The 19,769-nt window shown below is 39.9% G+C and overlaps 1 protein-coding gene across 2 annotated transcripts in view; it reads left to right on the top strand.

Annotated features, from left to right (window-relative positions):
* LOC126210222 (uncharacterized) overlaps window positions 1–19,769 on the top strand; it is a 103,216-nt gene that overhangs the window by 14,074 nt on the left and 69,373 nt on the right. The window contains exons 3-5 of one of the 2 annotated variants that reach the window (XR_007540629.1): window positions 6,903–7,149; window positions 7,240–7,412; window positions 17,962–18,082. Coding sequence is in view for 1 of the 2 variants with exons in the window: in XM_049939404.1 (XP_049795361.1) it covers window positions 7,240–7,408; window positions 17,962–18,082 (290 nt within the window). In the remaining variant the exon portion in view is untranslated. The remainder of the gene's footprint in view (window positions 1–6,902; window positions 7,150–7,239; window positions 7,413–17,961; window positions 18,083–19,769) is intronic. The other variant, XM_049939404.1, reaches the window with a different exon arrangement.

Here is a 19,769-nt window from a genome sequence, read left to right as displayed (position 1 = left end):
AACTAATTTTAATCCTTTGACTGCTGCGAACGTGTTAAGTTGTCGTGCCTCGCCGTTCCCCTGGTGTGCCTGATGTGTTTACATGCAGCCTTGGGTCTTCCCTACAGTGCTAAGGAAGTGTTTACACGTCCCACGCCACCGGCCTTCCCACCGCAGTGGACTTGTTTGGGTGCACTGAGTCACAGCTACCTGAGTGCTACGGACGTGTATACACGCAGAGCTTTTTTTTCCACCTCACTCTTCTAGTAACTGTTCAGTGGTCTGACTGTGTAGTTCGAGAGTGCATATTTCTTTGTTGCTGCATTCGCTCTTTGCAGAATTCGACTTAGATTCCTGTATTTTTGTCCATTTTCTTGTTTTCTATGTGACAAATGTCATGTTGCCGTGGTTGCTCAGATAAAGAAATCCTGGATATGCTCACTAAGAGCGACAGTGAGTGTGAATTACCTGACGTTGCTAACAGTGATGAGTCTTCAACAGAATCTCGAAGCTGTAGCTCTCAGTATCCTTTACATCAGAGGGGAGAGCAAGAATTACAGTCAGCAGTTCCTCTGAATCCGAGGAATCAGACAGTGACAGTGAAACGGTTCAGAAAAGAGCACGCTTAAGTGACACATTTGCCTGGAAAGAAACATATTTCCAGCCGTTCAACCATCGCTTCAGTGACTCGAGTTCGTGATATTTATGTCTGAAAAACTGTTGCAATTTATTGCAGACGAAACAAATCGTTTTTACGTTTACACCAGAGAAAATACTACAGAATCTGAATTCTCGACTGTCAAAGTGGAAAGACACTGGATTTGAGAAAATGTATTGTTTTGTTTCTGTTTGCCTTCTAATGGCGAAAGTTAAGAAGTTAAAATTAAGTGATTATTGGTCCAGAGATACCCTTTTGAACACACCAGTTTTCAGCGAAATTATGTCCCGAGACCGTTTTTGTGTACTTCTGAGAATGTACTCTGCGAGTACTGGAGGCATCAGTCTATTTAAAGTTAGGACGATTGTTGACAAAAGTTCGTAAGACGTTTCGTAATTCATTTCGCCCACATCACATGCTTTGTGTCGATAAAGTCTCTTGCTGTTCAAAGGACGATTATCTTCTAAGCAATTTATTCCAACCAAGCAAAGTAGATTCAGAATAAAGATATTTGTACTGTGTGACTATCAGAGTGGGTATACTTTAGATTTTATTGTATATATAGGGGCAACAACAGAAATTGGGTTCCACAAATTGGGAAAATGTGGCGACATAGTGGCAACTCTTATGGGACCATATTTGGAACAGGGTCATATTCTATATGTCGATAACTGGTATTCCAGCCTGGACCTCTTCCTCTAGCTTCACAACCATGGAACAGCTGCATGTGGCACTGTTCGTAGGAACAGGCGCAACATGCCAAAACTGCAGACAAATTAAAACGAGGAGAAACTGAGTTTAGGTCCACTGACAAGGTCCTTGCCATCAAGTGGTGCAATAAGAGAGAGGTGTACATGTTTACCACAAGTCACACAACACAAATGGTTGAAACAGAGAAAACAGACAGAAATACTTGCGAAAAAATAAAGAAACCGCAATGTATTGTAGATTACAATTAGAGTATGGGTGCATTTGACAATTGTGACATGTTACTTAGCTTGGTGGTATCAGTGCGTAAGACTGTGAAATGGTATAAGAAATTTTTTTTTCACATTCTGGATTTGTGCGCTCTAAATGCCCATGCTCTCCACTGGTTGGTAACGGCGAGAAATGGCACTCACAGAGTTTCACTTTTCTCTCGTCAGGGAGATTGTTGTTGTTGTGGTCTTCAGTCCTGAGACTGGTTTGATGCAGCTCTCCATGCTACTCTATCCTGTGCAAGCTTCATCATCTCCCAGTACCTACTGCAACCTACATCCTTCTGAATCTGCTTAGTGTATTCATCTCTTGGTCTCCCTCTACGATTTTTACCCTCCACGCTGCCCTCCAATACTAAATTGGTGGTCCCTTGATGCCTCAGAACATGTCCTACCAACCGATCCCTTCTTCTGGTCAAGTTGTGCCACAAACTTCTCTTCTCCCCAATCCTATTCAATACCTCCTCATTAGTTATGTGATCTACCCATCTAATCTTCAGCATTCTTCTATAGCACCACATTTCGAAAGCTTCTATTCTCTTCTTATCCAAACTATTTATCGTCCATGTTTCACTTCCATACATGGCTACACTCCATACAAATACTTTCAGAAATGACTTCCTGACACTTAAATCTATACTCGATGTTAACAAATTTCTCTTCTTCAGAAAGGCTTTCCTTGCCATTGCCAGTCTACATTTTATATCCTCTCTACTTCGACCATCATCAGTTATTTTGCTCCCCAAATAGCAAAACTCCTTTACTACTTTAAGTGTCTCATTTCTTAATCTAATTCCCTCAGCATCACCCGACTTAATTCGACTACATTCCATTATCCTCGTTTTGCTTTTGTTGATGTTCATCTTATATCCTCCTTTCAAGACACCGTCCATTCCATTCAACTGCTCTTCCAAATCCTTTGCTGTCTCTGACAGAATTACAATGTCATCGGCAAACCTCAAAGTTTTTATTTCTTCTCCATGGATTTTAATACCTACTCCGAATTTTTCTTTTGTTTCGTTTACTGCTTGCTCAATATACAGATTGAACAACATCGGGGAGAGGCTACAACCCTGTCTCACTCCCTTCCCAACCACTGCTTCCCTTTCATGTCCCTCGACTCTTATAACTGCCATCTGGTTTCTGTACAAATTGTAAATAGCCTTTCGCTCCCTGTATTTTACCCCTGCCACCTTTAGAATTTGAAATAGTATTCCAGTCAACATTGTCAAAAGCTTTCTCTAAGTCTACAAATGCTAGAACCGTAGGTTTGCCTTTCCTTAATCTTTCTTCTAAGGTAAGTCGTAAGGTCAGTATTGCCTCACCTGTTCCAGTGTTTCTACGGAATCCAAACTGATCTTCCCCGAGGTTGGCTTCTACTAGTTTTTCCATTCGTCTGTAAAGAATTGGTGTTAGTATTTTGCAGCTGTGACTTATTAAACTGATAGTTCGGTAATTTTCACATCTGTCAACACCTGCTTTCTTTGGGATTGGAATAATTATATTCTTCTTGAAGTCTGAGGGTATTTCGCCTGTTTCATACATCTTGCTCACCAGATGGTAGAGTTTTGTCAGGACTGGCTCTCCCAAGGCCGTCAGTAGTTCCAATGGAATGTTGTCTACTCCGGGGGCCTTGTTTTGACTCAGGTCTTTCAGTGCTCTGTCAAACTCTTCATGCAGTATCATATCTCCCATTTCATCTTCATCTTAATCTTCATCTACATCCTCTTCCATTTCCATAATATTGTCCTCAAGTACATCGTCCTTGTCTAGACCCTCTATATACTCCTTCCACCTTTCTGCTTTCCCTTGTTTGCTAAGAACTGGGTTTCCATCTGAGCTCTTGATATTCATACAAGTGGTTCTCTTTTCTCCAAAGGTCTCTTTAATTTTCCTGTAGGCAGTATCTATCTTACCCTAGTGAGATAGGCCTCTACATCCTTACATTTGTCCTCTAGCCATCCCTGCTTAGCCATTTTGCACTTTCTGTCGATCTCATTTTTGAGACGTTTGTATTCCCTTTTGCCTGCTTCATTTACTGCATTTTTATATTTTCTCCTGTCATCAATTAAATTCAAATACTTATCCTGTTACCCAAGGATTTATACTAGCCCTCGTCTTTTTACCTACTTGATCCTCTGCTGCCTTCGCTACTTCATCCCTCAAAGCTACCCATTCTTCTTCTACTGTATTTCTTTCCCCCATTCCTGTCAATTGTTCCCTTATGCTCTCCCTGAAACTCTCTACAACTTCTGGTTCTTTCAGTTTATCCAGGTCCCATCTCCTTAAATTCCCACATTTTTTGCAGTTTCTTCAGTTGTAATCTACAGGTCATAACCAATAGATTGTGGTCAGAGTCCACATCTGCCCCTGGAAATGTCTTACAATTTAAAACCTGGTTTCTATATCTCTGTCTTACTATTATATAATCTATCTGATACCTTTTAGTATCTCCAGGGTTCTTCCATGTATACAACCTTCTTTCATGATTCTTAAACCAAGTGTTAGCTGTGATTATGTTGTGCTCTGTGCTAAATTCTACCAGGCGGCTTCCTCTTTCATTTCTTAGCCCCAATCCATATTCACCTACTATGTTTCCTTCTCTTCCTTTTCCTACTGTCGAATTCCAGTCACCCATGACTATTAAATTTTCGTTTCCCTTCACAATCTGAATAATTTCTTTTATTTCATCATACATTTCTTCAATTTCTTCGTCATCTGCAGAGCTAGTTGGAATATAAACTTGTACTACTGTAGTAGGTGTGGGCTTCGTATCTATCTTGGCCACAATAATGCGTTCACTATGCTGTTTGTAGTAGCTTACCCGCATTCCTATTTTCCTATTCATTATTAAACCTACTCCTGCATTACCCCTATTTGATTTTGTGTTTATAACCCTGTAGTCACCTGACCAGAAGTCAGATGGTAGAAAAATATGCTACAGAATGGGGAAAAGCTGGTAGGGGAAGGCACTACGATGACGAGAATCCTCTACAATTCGCAGGGAGACATTTTCCGGCTGTTATCGTGAGTGAACATTCGCAGAAAAGTATGCTAATGCGCAGAAGTGTGGTTTGCATGAAACAGAAAGTGCGCCAGGGAACTAGATACCAATGCAAAACTTGCGACATTCCATTATGTGCTGCACCCTGCTTTGAGACTTATCATACAAAGAAGCATTGCTAATCATTGGGAACTAAATCTGAAAAAAATTATAGACACTTCTGAATGAATTAGTAAAAAAAAATTTAAAAAAAATCTATTTTCACCTTCGCCGGTCCAAAGCCCAGATCGAAAAGAAGGATTGGAAGTAGATGCAACAGTTGTAAAATTATTCAAACTAATCCTAACGTCATATGTAGCAGTTCACTGGCAAATGAACGGACTTGGTGATTGAGATGGCGCAATATCTGTACTGTGGCAAATGTAATTATGCCAAGTACATTGCGCCATTATAACAAAAAAAAAAAAAAAAAAAAAAAAAAAAGCTCCGTCTTTAGGCCACAAGTGGCCCTTCCGGGACCGTCCGGCCGCCGTGTCATCTTCCGAGGAGGATGCGGATAAGGAGGGGCGTGTGGTCAGCACACCGCACTCCCGACCGTTAGGACGGTATTCTTTGACCGAAGCCGCTACTAATCGGTCGAGTAGCTCCTCAATTGGCATCACGAGGCTGAGTGCACCCCGAAAAATGGCAACAGCACATGGCGGCAGGATGGTGACCCATCCAAGCGCCGGCCACGCCCGACAGCGCTTAACTTCGGTGATCTCACGGGAACCGGTGTAGCCACTGCGGCAAGGCCGTTGCCATTATAACAAAACCCATACGTTAATCTGCATATGATACATTTAAATTATTAACATGGACAGTTATATTCTTTTATCCTTAGTAGTACAAATGTGGAGCACACTCGGTCTACTTGTACAAAACATGTTTTCCATAACTGATTTAAACACCTTTGATCAATGTTAAACAACATGCCAAAGTTAAAACCCTTTTCTAAGTGCGATTTTTCTTGATACTTTGTTGTTAGCCAAAATAAAAAATTTTGTTCTGGGGAGGGTGGGGGCTTAAAATTTGTTGTTCGAACGAGACTGGCTTAGAAGCATTAATAGAAAATGGTATTTGAAAAAGAAGTATTGAATACACCCTGCTTTCATCTTTTCATAAAAATCAACATCTTTTCGACTAATTTGTTGATTATTGGAAAATAGTAGGGGAATAAAAATTTTGATTCCTTATCGTTGTGCAGTCAATCTATTGCACTCTAAATTTCATTTTCATCATGTGTTCACACTACTAGACATGCTAACCTGAAGTTTACACTGATTTTTGTGCCCAACTTTCATTCCAGTTGGTATGTTTCATGGAGCATAGTTTTCTAGCAAAATCGGAGTGAAAATATTGCATTTTTGATGTTTTTACAAACTCTTCAATTTTGTGCTTAATTCATTCAGTTCTGAAAAGTGATATGGAAATGAAACTTTATGTTTAAGAACCTTGTGTTGTTAGGCTACTACATGCCAAGTTGCACGTTCGTCATAGCATTAGTTCGGGAGATGCAAGAAGCCAAACTTCGAAATTTTTTCGGGCGCCTATTTTTTTGGCTGATGTACCTACAATTTTCTGGCTCAGTATGGCTCATTTACATTGTTATTCTTAAGAGAACGCATAAAATTGTACAAGATGGCCAAATTTTATTTCTTTACAAAAACAATTGCCCAAGATATTACAGCTGAAAGCCGCCGAAAATTCACACTGGCTCTATGCGAGTCATATTCACCCGAGAAATATTCAGCACAGGGCAGGTTGAGTAGCACGGGCCGATCCGGTCCCGGCGGCGGCTCCAAGGGACAGGCACGCAGCGCAGGTAGACGGATTACGCCGCAGACAGTGGCGCGCCTTCAGCAGCCAAAGGGTTAAAGGCACTATAGTAACATTTTTCTCCTCTGCCCCTGGATTGCTCAATACCTAAGGTAGTTCATGCACGAAACCAGCAGACTTCAAAAGTTAATGCTTTCTGCGCTGTTCACATTTAGGCAAACGCAGAAGCAAAAACCCTGCCAATTTTGATTCTCTGGAAAAAACACGTAATGAAACAAGTGCTCGTGCATTAATGCAAATGAATCGCTACTGAATGTTTTTAGCATCTGTTAGTGTCCCGTTTACACTGTGGACATTCACTTGTGTTCACTCTTTTGCAAACCAAGCTTTAGATGAAATAGGTCTAGAGCTACCTCTATAAAATATTACAGTTTTTTTATTATGTAATTATTTGCTTTTTTTCCAGCTGTCTTAAAATTCATAATATTAAAGGCATAGGACTACCTAAACATACAGTGGACAGACAACAAATGGTAAACAATATCTGAACAGCGATTTGTTGTGGTAACACACAAAATTACTTCCAACTGAAGAGCCAGTATTATAGAAGGTTGAGCCATCTGAAACTGAACTGGCTGATGTTTTACTAGGAGAAAACATTTCCTGTATAATTTTCAAAAATGAATCACACATACGCAGAAAAGTGGGAGTGAGTGAGTGTACAGGTTACACCTTTCATTGTTGTTTACTCTCACATTGTTCCTGTGTCCAGCCCCCGTGATTATTGCAAATCTGTGTTGCAGGTGTGTGATGATAATCCATGACCTGACAATACTGGCAAAGGGGTCGGAGGTCAGGGTGATTATTGGCAATCCTGTAGCCTTGCCAGAGGGTGGCTTCAGTACGGCAGCACTGCCTGCACCCACAGGGCCAGCAATAACGTCTCTTGCAGAGTCCAGGATACAAGCAAATGTCAGTAAGTACATAGTCAGAAACTTGTTGCTCTGCCGTGTGATAGATCCAATCTACTGAGAATGCATGTAGATAGAGTGTAACTAGCTTTCCTATGCTGTAAGGTTGTTTACTAGCTTTGATACTGCAGGTCCTTGGTATTCTAACCGCAGATAATGACATTGTCAGTGAGATTCCATTTAAAACTTTAGGTACCCTCTCTCCTTAGCAGTAATGAAACAGCACCTGCGTTGTGTTATGTGTAGTCATCTGCTTATGTTTGAAGCTGATTTTGTTTTGGAGTCTGTAAGAGAATTTAAAGGAGCTATTTATTCAGCACTACTAGTTATATATATAACGGGAACACAATGATGTATGTATAATCCATTATAAATACCAATGACAGAGCAACACAGGTATGTTTCACAGCAATGAATTTAACTAATTGTGCAAAACCCTACCTTGACTTTTCCATGTAATTTTAAAGTCCTTTGAAAAATGGATCCTCAGAATTCGCAGTAAATATTTTATACAAAAAACTTTTGCATGTGATGCACAACAGAAGTTGCTGCTTGAACTATACTTCGCCAACTCTTGACCCGGATGTAGACCTAGTAATGGAGCAGCCTGTCAGAACAATCTACATTTTTTTTGCACATACGTGTCACACAGTGTCTGCAGCTCGTGGTCTAGTGGCTAGTATTGCTGCTTCTGGATCACGGGGTCCCGGGTTCGATTCCCAGCCGGGTTGGGGATTTTCTCTGCCCACGGACTGGGCATTTGTGTTGTCCTCAACATTTCATCATCCTCTTCATTTGTGACAGTGGCTTGATTGGACTGTGAAACAAAAATTGACTGTGAAAAAATTGGGACTTAGGACGGGCGCTAATGACTGCACAGTTGAGCGCCTGACGAACCAAACATCATGTCACACTGCTTCATTATTTCTTAACACACCAAAGCTATATCAGTAATTCAACCAACAAATGTGATAGTATTTATTTTGATAAATCCACAACTGTTGCTACAATTTTTCATGATGAATTAATCTGATGTAATTGTAATTGACAAATCCTTTATTTGGATAAAATCTTACACATCGGGAAGTAAATCCCATCATCAAGCTTTTTTTTAAAAAAAAAGAGAGAGAGAGAGACAGAGAGAGAGAGAGACACTAAGGGGGTACTATTTAAAATAAATGTTAAAAGGGTCTATACAAATGTGAATGTCAGGTTATACCTTGATTTTGTAAAAGAAAATTATACCAGTCATGTAAAACATGCAGCAAATTTATCGAGTAGCATGTGAGCTCCTGTGTGGGTGAGTCATGAAAAGATCATTTCGGTCAACTAAACAGGGTGTAAGTGAAAAAAAAAGTAATGAATCAACATATAACATTCATTGCCAGATTAATGTAACCTAAGAACTGCAAATGGTCAGACAAGGTGTAGGTTTAAGTAAAATGAAGACATAAATATCATGGAATGCCAATTTTTGAACGTTAAAAGTAGTTTACCGCATAAGTGCTCAGCCAACCACATGATGTGGACACCCAGCAAGACAGTCAACAGATGCCATGTAAACTGCAGTGAGATGTCTCGGTAGACATGTACATCGTAGAGTGGCTGCTGCTAGAAATAATACAAAAGGGGCGGAGGGGAGGGACAACCTAAGAAATCACAGCTAATAACACAGGAGTACCCCCCACGTTTCCTCTCAAACACCACCTGCTACTAAAAGTACTAAAGCCATATTACCATATGAATGGCGTTACCTAAGACAGGTGTGGTACAGAGCAACTGATACACAATATCCTTGTCCATCTCTACACAATCCCTGCTTCCAACCCCTTGCCTCATGGCTCATATCCCTGTAATAGAGATAGATGCAAGACCTGTCTCATATATCCTCCCACAGTCACCTACTTCAGTCCGGTCACAAGTATCACCTATGCTGTCAAAAGCAGGGTTACCTGTGAAACTAGTCATGTGATCTACAATCTAAGCTGCAACCTCTGTACTGTATTCTACTTGGGCATGACAACCAGCAAGCTGTCTGTCTGCATGAATGGCCACCAACAAACCGTGGCCAAGAAACAACTGGACTACCATGTTGCTGAGCATGCTGCTCAACATGACATTCATTTCAGTGACTGCTTCACAGTCCGTGTCATCTGGATCCTTCACACAAACACCAGCTTTCTGAATTGTGGAAGTGGGAACTCACCCTGTAGTATATCCTGCGTTCCCAAAACCCTCCTGAACTCATTCTTCATTTGTCATTGTCCTTAACCGTCTATCCCTTTCCCAGTTACTGTTCCAGCACTACACAGCCCTGTACTGCCCCAGAGCACCCAGTCTTCTTACGTCTCCCCCTTCCTGCTAACCCTCTCTCTCCCCCGCCCTCTAACATCCTCATTGCACCTAGCTGCCCTACTCTCCAACTCATCGCTGCACGATCTCACAAGCAGCACTTGACTGTCCCCCATCCCTACCCTGCTGTACTTTCCCCTCCCAGCTCCAGCCTCTTCCTTACCCCCATCTGATTGCCTCTCCCATCATGTGCTGCTGTTCATAGTCTGGCTGCAGCTTGCAGGGTCTGTGGTCGTGTGTGTGTGTGTGTGTGTGGGGGGGGGGGGGGGTCTAATTTTCAACTAAGGCGTTGTTAGCCAAAAGCTTCTTTTCTGAAAGTCATTTTGCTGTGTCAATCTGCAACTCAGCATCTCCGCTGTACAGTGAGTAGCAGCTATCCTTCCATTGTTCAATGGATAATGTGATTGACAAGAAATAAAAAGAATAAAAATGTATAATGAAATGATCAAGAACTAAAAATAATAAAACCATTGTATAAAATATGAGAGAGATCAAATTAACATACCACAAATTATCCATTATAGTACATGATATGTCAGGTATACAGAGTCTGTCATATTAAGAATACAAGGCTATGGATGCAGACAGTACAACACAATGTATAAGGTAACCTACAGAATCATGGTTCACAAAATCACCAGTAGCAGAGAAGACAGCACGACTAGTAAATACAAGAAATAAACTGACGGTAGCTGTAGAGCTACACATAAGTTACGTAGTTGAGGAACAGCATATTATACACAAACCCATTAAAAGAAAAGCTCTTAAAATGGGATGCAATGCCTTCCAGTTAACAAGACTCATGACCTTCAACATTACGGGCCATGATGTCATATCTATAACTTATACAAAGATGACAAAATATGACAGTATACTATGGTGGGGATCACGGTAGACATAAGAAATAGTTTACTGAGCATTCAATTTGCTCATTGCTGTTTGGATGTTGCAACTTGCACTTAATAATTTCTAACTCTTCCAAAATGTTAAGCACTGAGCTTTTTGATTGTCTATGCAAGATTTCTAAGTCATCTTTAATGTTACACAAGTTGTGCATGCTGTGTGCCAAATTCACTGCTAAAGATGACTTAGCATGACTAGTGGTACCATGTTCTCTGACCTTAGTTTGAAAACTTCTCCCTGTCTGCCCATTATATAAGGGTCGTCCACAAAGTAAGTTCAGTTTCTATTTCTATCCGCGGCAGCGCTACAATCGCAGTTCCGAGCATGTGCGGCAGTTACTCTGACTCGAGGAGAAGACATGTAAGCCATTTTCAGATTGCTACTACTGGCATGTTGATTGTAGTGCTTCTTTATAATGTCAGCTGTAATTGAAAATGCTGTCACATGTGAAATCAGACCTGTGATTTGTTTCCTAATGCAAAGAAAGTTAAACCAACGGAAATTCATTGGCAAATCTGCGAGGCTTACAGCCAAAATGCTGTGAGTGATTCAATGGTTAGAAGATGGGTTCTGACTGTTCAGTGAAGAATGTGATCAAGTGCACGATGAAGAACGAAGTGGATGCCCGTCTGTGGTTACTGATGAACTGGTTCACACAACTGAAGAGAAGTTTCAGCACAACCTAAAGTTTACACTTAGTGCCCTTGCTATGGAAGTTCCCAAATCTCACAATTACTGATTCATGAAAGTGTTACTGAAAAACTGAAATTTCGAAAACTTTGCTTATGTTGGGCACTCGAAATTTGTAGTCAACAACACAAAAAAATAATGGACGGGCAGTGCACTTAAGTTTTTGACACGCTACAATGTAGAAGGTGATGGTTTTCTTTCTCGGATAGTCACGGGTGATGAACCTTGCTTATTGTATGACACCCTTGACACAAAACGGCAATCAATGAAATGGAGGCACACTTTGTCCCCAGTGAAGGTTAAGCCTAAGCAAATCTTGACACCTCGAGAAGTCATGTGCGTTTTGCTGTTTGATTTTTTTTTTTTTTTTTTTTAAGCACGGGGCCAGATAATAAATGCACATGGTTACTGTGAGACCATTAAGAATTTGCGCTGCACAATACAGAACAAGTGCCGAGGATTACTGTCAAAAGCTTCTCCCCCCCCCCTCCCCCTGTCCAACGATAATGCCCGACCTCACATGGCGAATGTGACCAAACAAATCTTATGGGAATTACACTGGGACACTTTTGATCATCCTCCGTACAGGCGAGACCTTGCTCCTAGCAACTTTCATCTCTTCTGACACCTAAAATCTGTGCTTGTTGGTCTACACGTCAACAATGATGACAAGCTGAATGAATATGTTACCCCATGGTTGAATACACAGGCAGCTACCTTCTATGAAGAAGGCTTACAAAAACTTGTGCCATGCTATGATAAGTGACTACAAAATTTCGGAAGCTATGTAGAAAAGTAGTTTAACAGCTGTATATTTTTGTACAATAAATATTTTTTTCTATATCTGTACATGTTTGTTTTATATAACCAAATGGAACTTACTTTGTAGACATACCTTGTATCTACACTCACACTGTGGACATTTAATACTAAGTACCAGCATTATTGTACTGTTCCTCACTTACGTAGCTAATGTGTAGTTGTGTATATATTCAACAATGTTGGAGAAAACAGATTGCTATTTACTGTAAAGAAGACACATCAAGTTGCAGGCAGGCACAATTAAGATACTCGCATACAGCTTCCGCCTACAGCCTTCATCAGTAAAAGACATGTACACATGCCGACCCCCCCCCCCCCCCCACACACACAAAGCAAGCACACCTCATGCACACACAACTGCCAACTCCAGCATCTTTGGTCAGAATATATTCAGTATTTTTGGGGGGTTTACTAGTCAGACTGATATCTCTGCTACTGGAGATTTTGTGCACCAAGGTTCTGTAGTTTACCTTACATGTTCTGTTGCAGTCTCTGCATTTATAACCTTGTATTCTTAATTGATGTACTCTGCACTTTTGACATATTGTGCACTACAATGGATAATGTGTTACGTTACTTTGGTCTCTTACATTTTATACTATGGTTTTATTATATTTGGTTCTTGACACTTTCATTATACATTTGTATTATTTTTATATCTTGAAAATCACACAATACATTGCATGTTCTGCTTTTATTGTTTGCTCTATATCACACCTGTGTTAGTTAATGCCATTCATTCAGTAAAGTGATTTTAGCGCTGTTAGTAGCAAGTGGAATTTGAGAAAAATGTGGGGTTGCGACTGTGTTGTTCACCATGATGTCTTTAGTTCTCACTCCCACCCTTGTTATTACACATGTGGTAGTGGGTGCTCTGACGTACATATGTATTGAGATGTCTCTTTGCGGTTCATGCTGCTGTTTGTGGTGGTGAGCAATTATATCATAGGCTACTTTTCAGGTTCACAAATTGTCATTCTGTGTCATTTATGCCTTTATTTTACTTTTAACGTTAATTAATTCTATATAGTATCCCTCTTAATTTCTCTTGTTTTCTGTAGTACCTGAAGGATATGATGTCGTTCCCGAAATCTGGGCCGTGTGTGATTTTATCCAAATAAAATTTGTCAATTACAACTGGAGTAGGTTTATTAATAATGAGAAACTTTAGCTACAGTTGTGGATGTCCCACAAAAAATATAAATTATGACAAAAAGTACTGTCAGCTATGTTGGTTGAACCTACTGATATAGGTTTGACCTGCGAAGAACAGAAAGGAATTGTTATGACGAGCTGGTTTGTTGCATAGACTGAGGTCCAAGTTAGGTTGGAATGTGACAGCTAGGTCAAGAATTGGGGAAGTCAACAAAATGCGTAGGCATATAGTTAAAGTAGTGATTTGAATTTACTTCAGTTAAAGTAACTTAGTGATTGAGGTTTCAGCAACTGCCAAACAAAAGAACGTCTTCCTGAAGCACCACATGCTCACTGTGTTGCCAGTTTTCTGTGTACATGCATGAACTTGTTGAAAGGGGTTGGCAAAATGCTGACCCAACTGGGAAATCAGCTTCTGAGACTTACGGACTGTTTAAAACAGCTTTTGGAGATAATTGTATGTGCCAGTCAAATGTTTTTGTTTGGTTCAACAGATTTAAAAGTAGCTGCAAATCATTTGAAGGTGAACCACGGTCTGACCATCCTTCCACCTCAGAGAGGAATGAAAATGTCGTGAAAGTTAGTGACTTAGTGCGGTCTGATCATAGACTTACAATTAGGGAGATGGCTGATGGACTTAATTGAAATTTCTATGCAGTTCAGTCAGTTTTAACGGAAGATCTGAACATGCGTCAAATCTCCACAAAATTCATTCAAAAGTGTTGTCAAGTGACCAGAGACAGTACCAACTTGAAGTTAGTCAAGAACTGATTAATCGGACTAAAAATGACCCAGATTTGTTAAATAAGGTAATTATAGATGATGAATCATGGGAATATGGATATTATCCTGAAACCAAAGTGCAGTCCTCACAGTTGAAAACTCCAGGTACACCACAACCGAAAAAACCATGGCAAAGTCGGTCGCAGGTGGAGACAATGTTGGTAATTTTTTTCGATTCTACCGGTATTGTGCATCATGAATTTACCCCTGGAGGACAGATAATTAACCAGAAATACTACAAATGTGTCCTCGATTGTTTGTGTGAAAAGGTGCGGAAGAAAAGGCCTGCATTGTGGGAAGACAGGAGTTGGGTGCTACACCATGACAATACTCCAGCTCATTGTGCTTTCTCAATTTTTGAATTTTTGAACAAATTCAAAATTTGTGTGCTTCCACAACCGCCATATTCACCTGATTTGGCCCTTGCGGGTTTCTACCTGTTTCCTGAACTGAAATTTTCACTGAAAGGGAAGCAGTTTGACGTGATTGAATACATCCAGGCAAATACGGAGAGCGTCCTAACACACTTCAGGAAAAAAACATTTCCAGGAATGTTTCTACAAGTGGAAAAACCGTTGGAATCGGTGTGTTCAGTCAGAAGGGGACTATTTTGAAGGAGATACACCACAGTAGCATGTAAGTACCACGATTGTACAATTACAAGCCCATTCTTGAAACAAATCACACTTTATATGAAGTTCAAAACTATATTGTTTATGCTGTGATGACTTCATTAGTCGCCCCGTACATTTTCCGTATCATCTTTCATTCAGAACATCCTATTACTCTTAAGTGTTGTCATTGTCCAGGTATCTGAGCCGTATGTTAATACTGGACTTGTTAAAATCTTATACAATTGACACTACGTTCTCCTGGACACATTCCTGGGCCTACCATGTGTGGCCACTCCATGATAGTGTTTATTAGCTGGATGGATGTGCTGCTTTATTTCCAAACTAATATAATTCTTTGATGCTACCAGTGTTCCCAGACAGACAAATTCAATAATAATTTCAGTTTGCAATTCTAACATTGTATTTAGTCCTGCTTGTCTTATTCGCATGTATTTGGTTTTATTGATGTTAACTTCCAACTCCCATTTGTACTGCTGCTACCACCGGTGCTCTGAATGTTTCTGTAGTAGATGATTCTGTTCTTGCAATAATATCCAAATCACCTGCATATACCAGAAGCTGCACCTTTCTATTATATATTGTGCCTGTTGTGTTGATTTGATCTGACCTTATTACCTTCTCTAGTGTCATGTTAGAGCATACATGAGAGTGCATGCATGTAAGGAACTGATCACATCTTTCTTTCCAAAAGAGGTTTCACATCATGCCTCAGTACCAAACACAGCAGAAACTATTGCCACTGTTTCCTGCACCTCCATGTATGTTCCGCTTGCCTCAAGTGTACAGTTAGTTTCAAAACTGTGTGTTAAATTTCCTTGTATCCGTACTTTGCTAATTAATGGTCAGACTAATGAGGTGTAATAAATGCTGTGGTATGCCCAGTTCTTTCGTAGCTTCAATAAGCCCATTTCTTTGTTGGTGTCATATGCTGCTTTAAAATAATGTGTTTCTATATTGCATGTTTTTCCCACTATCTACCTCAGTGTGGATATTTTGTCAATAGTTGATTTGCCAGATCTAAAGCCTACCTGATCACCCCCAGTTGCTTTTTCTGCAGAAGGTTTTACATGGGTACAAAGCAGGGAGGAGATATTTTATGTACAGTGTTCAATAATGTAATTCCCCCCTAATTTGTACATTCCAGGATGTTCCCTTCCTTATATATAGCAAATATCACACCATTATTCCAATCATCTGGGATGACTTTTTGTGTTCGTATATTTGAGATCAGGAATCTAACTAGATCATCTCCATCACATGTAATAAGCTCAGCTGAATGGTTATCATTAGCAGCTGACTTATGGTTGGCTCGTTTCTTTATTGCTAGCCAAATCTCTTGCATTGAGGACCTTCCATTTTCCTCTTCTTCCACGTAATGGTTTTTGGTTAGTTGCCATGCTTCAGCATTCTGAGTGTAATGATTCCTTAAAGTACTCTGCCTAATGATGTTACTCTCTTTTCTGTGATGCTATTAGTTCACCATTTTTCTCTCTACACTGTATTGTATTTTGTTGAAGTTCCTTTCTAAGGTTATTCACCTTTCTGTAGAATTATCCACTTTCATTAGTGTATTCAGTGTTCTGCAAGTGTCTTTCGAGAAAACTCCTCTTCTCTGCTTTCAGAATCTGCTTTTCTGCATGCCTTTCTTCTTAATAGCCATCCACAAGCATTCTTGTTCTTCTGGCCTGCATCTTTTTGTATGCTTCATTCTTTGTTCTTGTTACCACTTCACACGCATCATACTATTCATTGCTCCTGGTCTGTTATTTCAAGCCAATCACTTCCCCTGCAACAGCCTGTATTTTTTTCTTTCACAAGTTAGTTTTGACAATACCTATCATTGTTATTTGGACGTATTAGTGGTTACTTCTTGTGGACTCCATCCCTCTCTGGTAGCACCATTGGATTTACTCTCAAGACTTAGAACACTGATAGTAATGATATGATTATAATAGAGGGAAACATTCCACGTAGGAAAAATATATCCAAAAACAAAGATGATGTGACTTACCAAATGAAAGTGCTGGCAGGTCGACAGACACACAAACATAGACACAAAATTAAAGCTTTCGCAACAAACTGTTGCCTCATCAGGAAAGAGGGAAGGAGAGGGAAAGACGAAAGGATGTGGGTTTTAAGGGAGAGGGTAAGGAGTCATTCCAATCCTGGGAGCGGAAAGACTTACCTTAGGGGGAAAAAAGGACGGGTATACACTCGCGCACATACACACACATATCCATCCACACATTTACAGACACAAGCAGACATATTTAAAGACGAGGCAACAGTTTGTTGCGAAAGCTTGAATTTTGTGTGTATGTTTGTGTTTGTTTGTGTGTCTGTTGACCTGCCAGCACTTTCATTTGGTAAGTCACATCATCTTTGTTTTTGAACACTGATAGTAAGATAGATAAATAACACACCTTAGACAGCATCTGATGATGACACTGAGGTGAGAATATTTGCAGGTTGTATTACAAACTTCATTGTCACAGTCAGCTGGTTTTAATCTAAGAATGTGGCATTAATGAGAGATTAAACTCATTGGATATTTTCACGTATGATCAGTACTACCATAGACTTGATGGGAAAACTGTGGGCTGTAGTAAGGCTAAAAAACATTTTAAACTTTGTAATTTGATATTCAACCAATTGAACAGCAGTGAAACTAAAATACAGTAGTTAACTAGATTAAAAATGCATTAGTATGGTGAATATATTCAGTAAATTGGAATTACTTTCAAACTCATTCAGAAAGTGATGAAAACATAAAATATGTAATATTGGTAACTAAAATAATCTATATTTTGAGATTTGCTGTGTTTCAGAAGTTTTTGTTAGAGACAGTGGAATTTTATTGCATTGAATTGTAGATTTTTCATTAAAATTTAACTGAAATTTAATAGGTGGTGGTAACATTCCGATCTCTCTTTTTCTGCTGAATGTTAGAAATTCACAAATAATTCCTGGTGTGAAGTCATGTTGTTGTGTTCTCACTAGTGAATGATACAACTATTTCCATAATTACAAACCCAACCTCTAAACTGCAATAGCAACTGTAAAAAAGTATCAAACCAATGCCAAGAAAGTTTGAAGCAAAACATAAATAAATAAAATCTGATACATCAAACTTCATTGTCATTGTGAAATTAGGTGTGTTGCAGCGTTAAATCACAAGCTAAATTCTTTGACAAGAAATGTTTCTCTTTCAAAGGTGCAGGATCCACCCACACACAGCCGTTGCTATCTTAGATGGGAAATAACCCTACTGAACTTTCACCTCCAGCTGACGAGCACGTATTCCCACTCACTAGTTCCAGCTGGTACCAGAACGAGTGAGTACATCAATGTCTGCATTGCACTTGATTGATGATACCATTTATTTTTACCAATTTATTCATTTATTGCTGGACTAATATTAGGTGCACTTGCCCATCACTGGCTTTGCATTACAGAAGTCAAAAGAACATTTAAAATAAATTTATCTGTAGTTTGTAGTGTTTCATATTGTTTATGTGACTGCTGCTTTTTTGTGTAATATAACTTGCTTCATGTATACTGATTTCTTAGCACATGTGCATAGACCGAGTAATATTGTGCATTATTATTGACCATCTATGGATAAGAGTGATGCCAAACTGTTTATTTTGCATAATTTGCTGTGTTGTATAAGCTTAATTGTGGACATGGCTTCAAAACCTGTGGAAGCTTGTTCATTTAGAATTTCTGGAAGTCTGTAGGAGTGGAGATCTCCAGCTTTGTGATGTATAAAATGAAACAAGTATAATAACCGTTGGAAGAAAACCAGTAGTACTATCAGTTGTTGTTGAAATATGGGGAAATACATCTGGAAACATTTAAGCTATATTTAGAAAAGAAGTTGAACTGATTGGAGACTATTTAAGAAAAGTGCAACGAAAAGCAGAGCTAGAGCTTACGAGCTACTGGAGACAGTACTTTGGTACTTGTGATGTCATGAAACTTTTCAAGAGCAAGAAATCTTAATTCAAATATAAACACAATTTCAGCAGTAAATGTGTGTATACGTCTTTCGCAATGTCCCAAGCTTTTTACGATAGGTGTGGACTTTTCCACCACAGTTAGGCTTGCTCTGCTTATCCTTCAGCATTTCAGTAAATTTTCAAGTCTGTCTTCCTCTCTTCTTTTACCATTCCATCCATCTATGCTTCCTCTTTTCCTTCCCACAAGCACACAGCCAACCCAAGGGTTGAATAAAAAGTGATGTTCATAACTGCCATGTTTGCATCCCCACAATATTACTGACTGGGGTGCTATTGTATCTTTGATTCTATATGTACTGAATATTTACATCCTGACCACAAGTACCCCAGATTTGTTTGTATGTAATGCCTTTAAAGAATAAGTAATTGTGGGTGAGGATATAGTTGCTCATGGCTACTAGGAAGGAGGTTGTTGGTTTGGAATACATCGGGCATTGGGAAAGGTTGTGTTCAGTAGCAGTAAGGCCATGGGCATTAGGAATGTTAGTGTACCGGGAGGTGGCATCAATAGTGACTAGCAGGGCACCGTATGGTAAAGAGACAGGAACTGTGGAGAGTCAGTGGAGGAAATGGTTGGTATCTTTTACACAGGAGGGTAGGCTCCGGGTATTAGGTTGAAGGTGTTGGTCTAAGAGAGCAGAGATTCTCTCAGTGGGGGCACAGTAACCGGCCACAATGGGGCATCCTGGGTGGTCAGGTTTATGGACTTTGGGAAGCATGTTGAAGGTAGGAGTGCGGGGAGTGGTAGGGGTGAGTAGAGATGGACTCCTGAGAGAGGTTCCAGGATGGGAGCTAGGGATTTGATTAGTTACTAGAATGGAGTCACTGTAGGTGGAAGTATGTGACAGCTGGCGGAGCCCTTCGACCGGGCAGTCCTTGCAGTTCAAAACAACAGTGGTGGAGCCTTTGTCCGCAGGTAGGATTATAAGGTTGGGATCAGTTTTTAGATGGTGGACTACGGTTCTTTCTGCGGATGTAAGGTTAGTTTGCATGTTGAGGG

This window comes from Schistocerca nitens, chromosome 10 (assembly GCF_023898315.1).
Source record: "Schistocerca nitens isolate TAMUIC-IGC-003100 chromosome 10, iqSchNite1.1, whole genome shotgun sequence".
Classification (NCBI taxonomy): Eukaryota; Metazoa; Arthropoda; class Insecta; order Orthoptera; family Acrididae; genus Schistocerca; species Schistocerca nitens.
The sequence above is the reverse complement of the archived record's forward strand: the minus strand, read 5'-3'. Positions and strand labels throughout refer to the sequence as shown.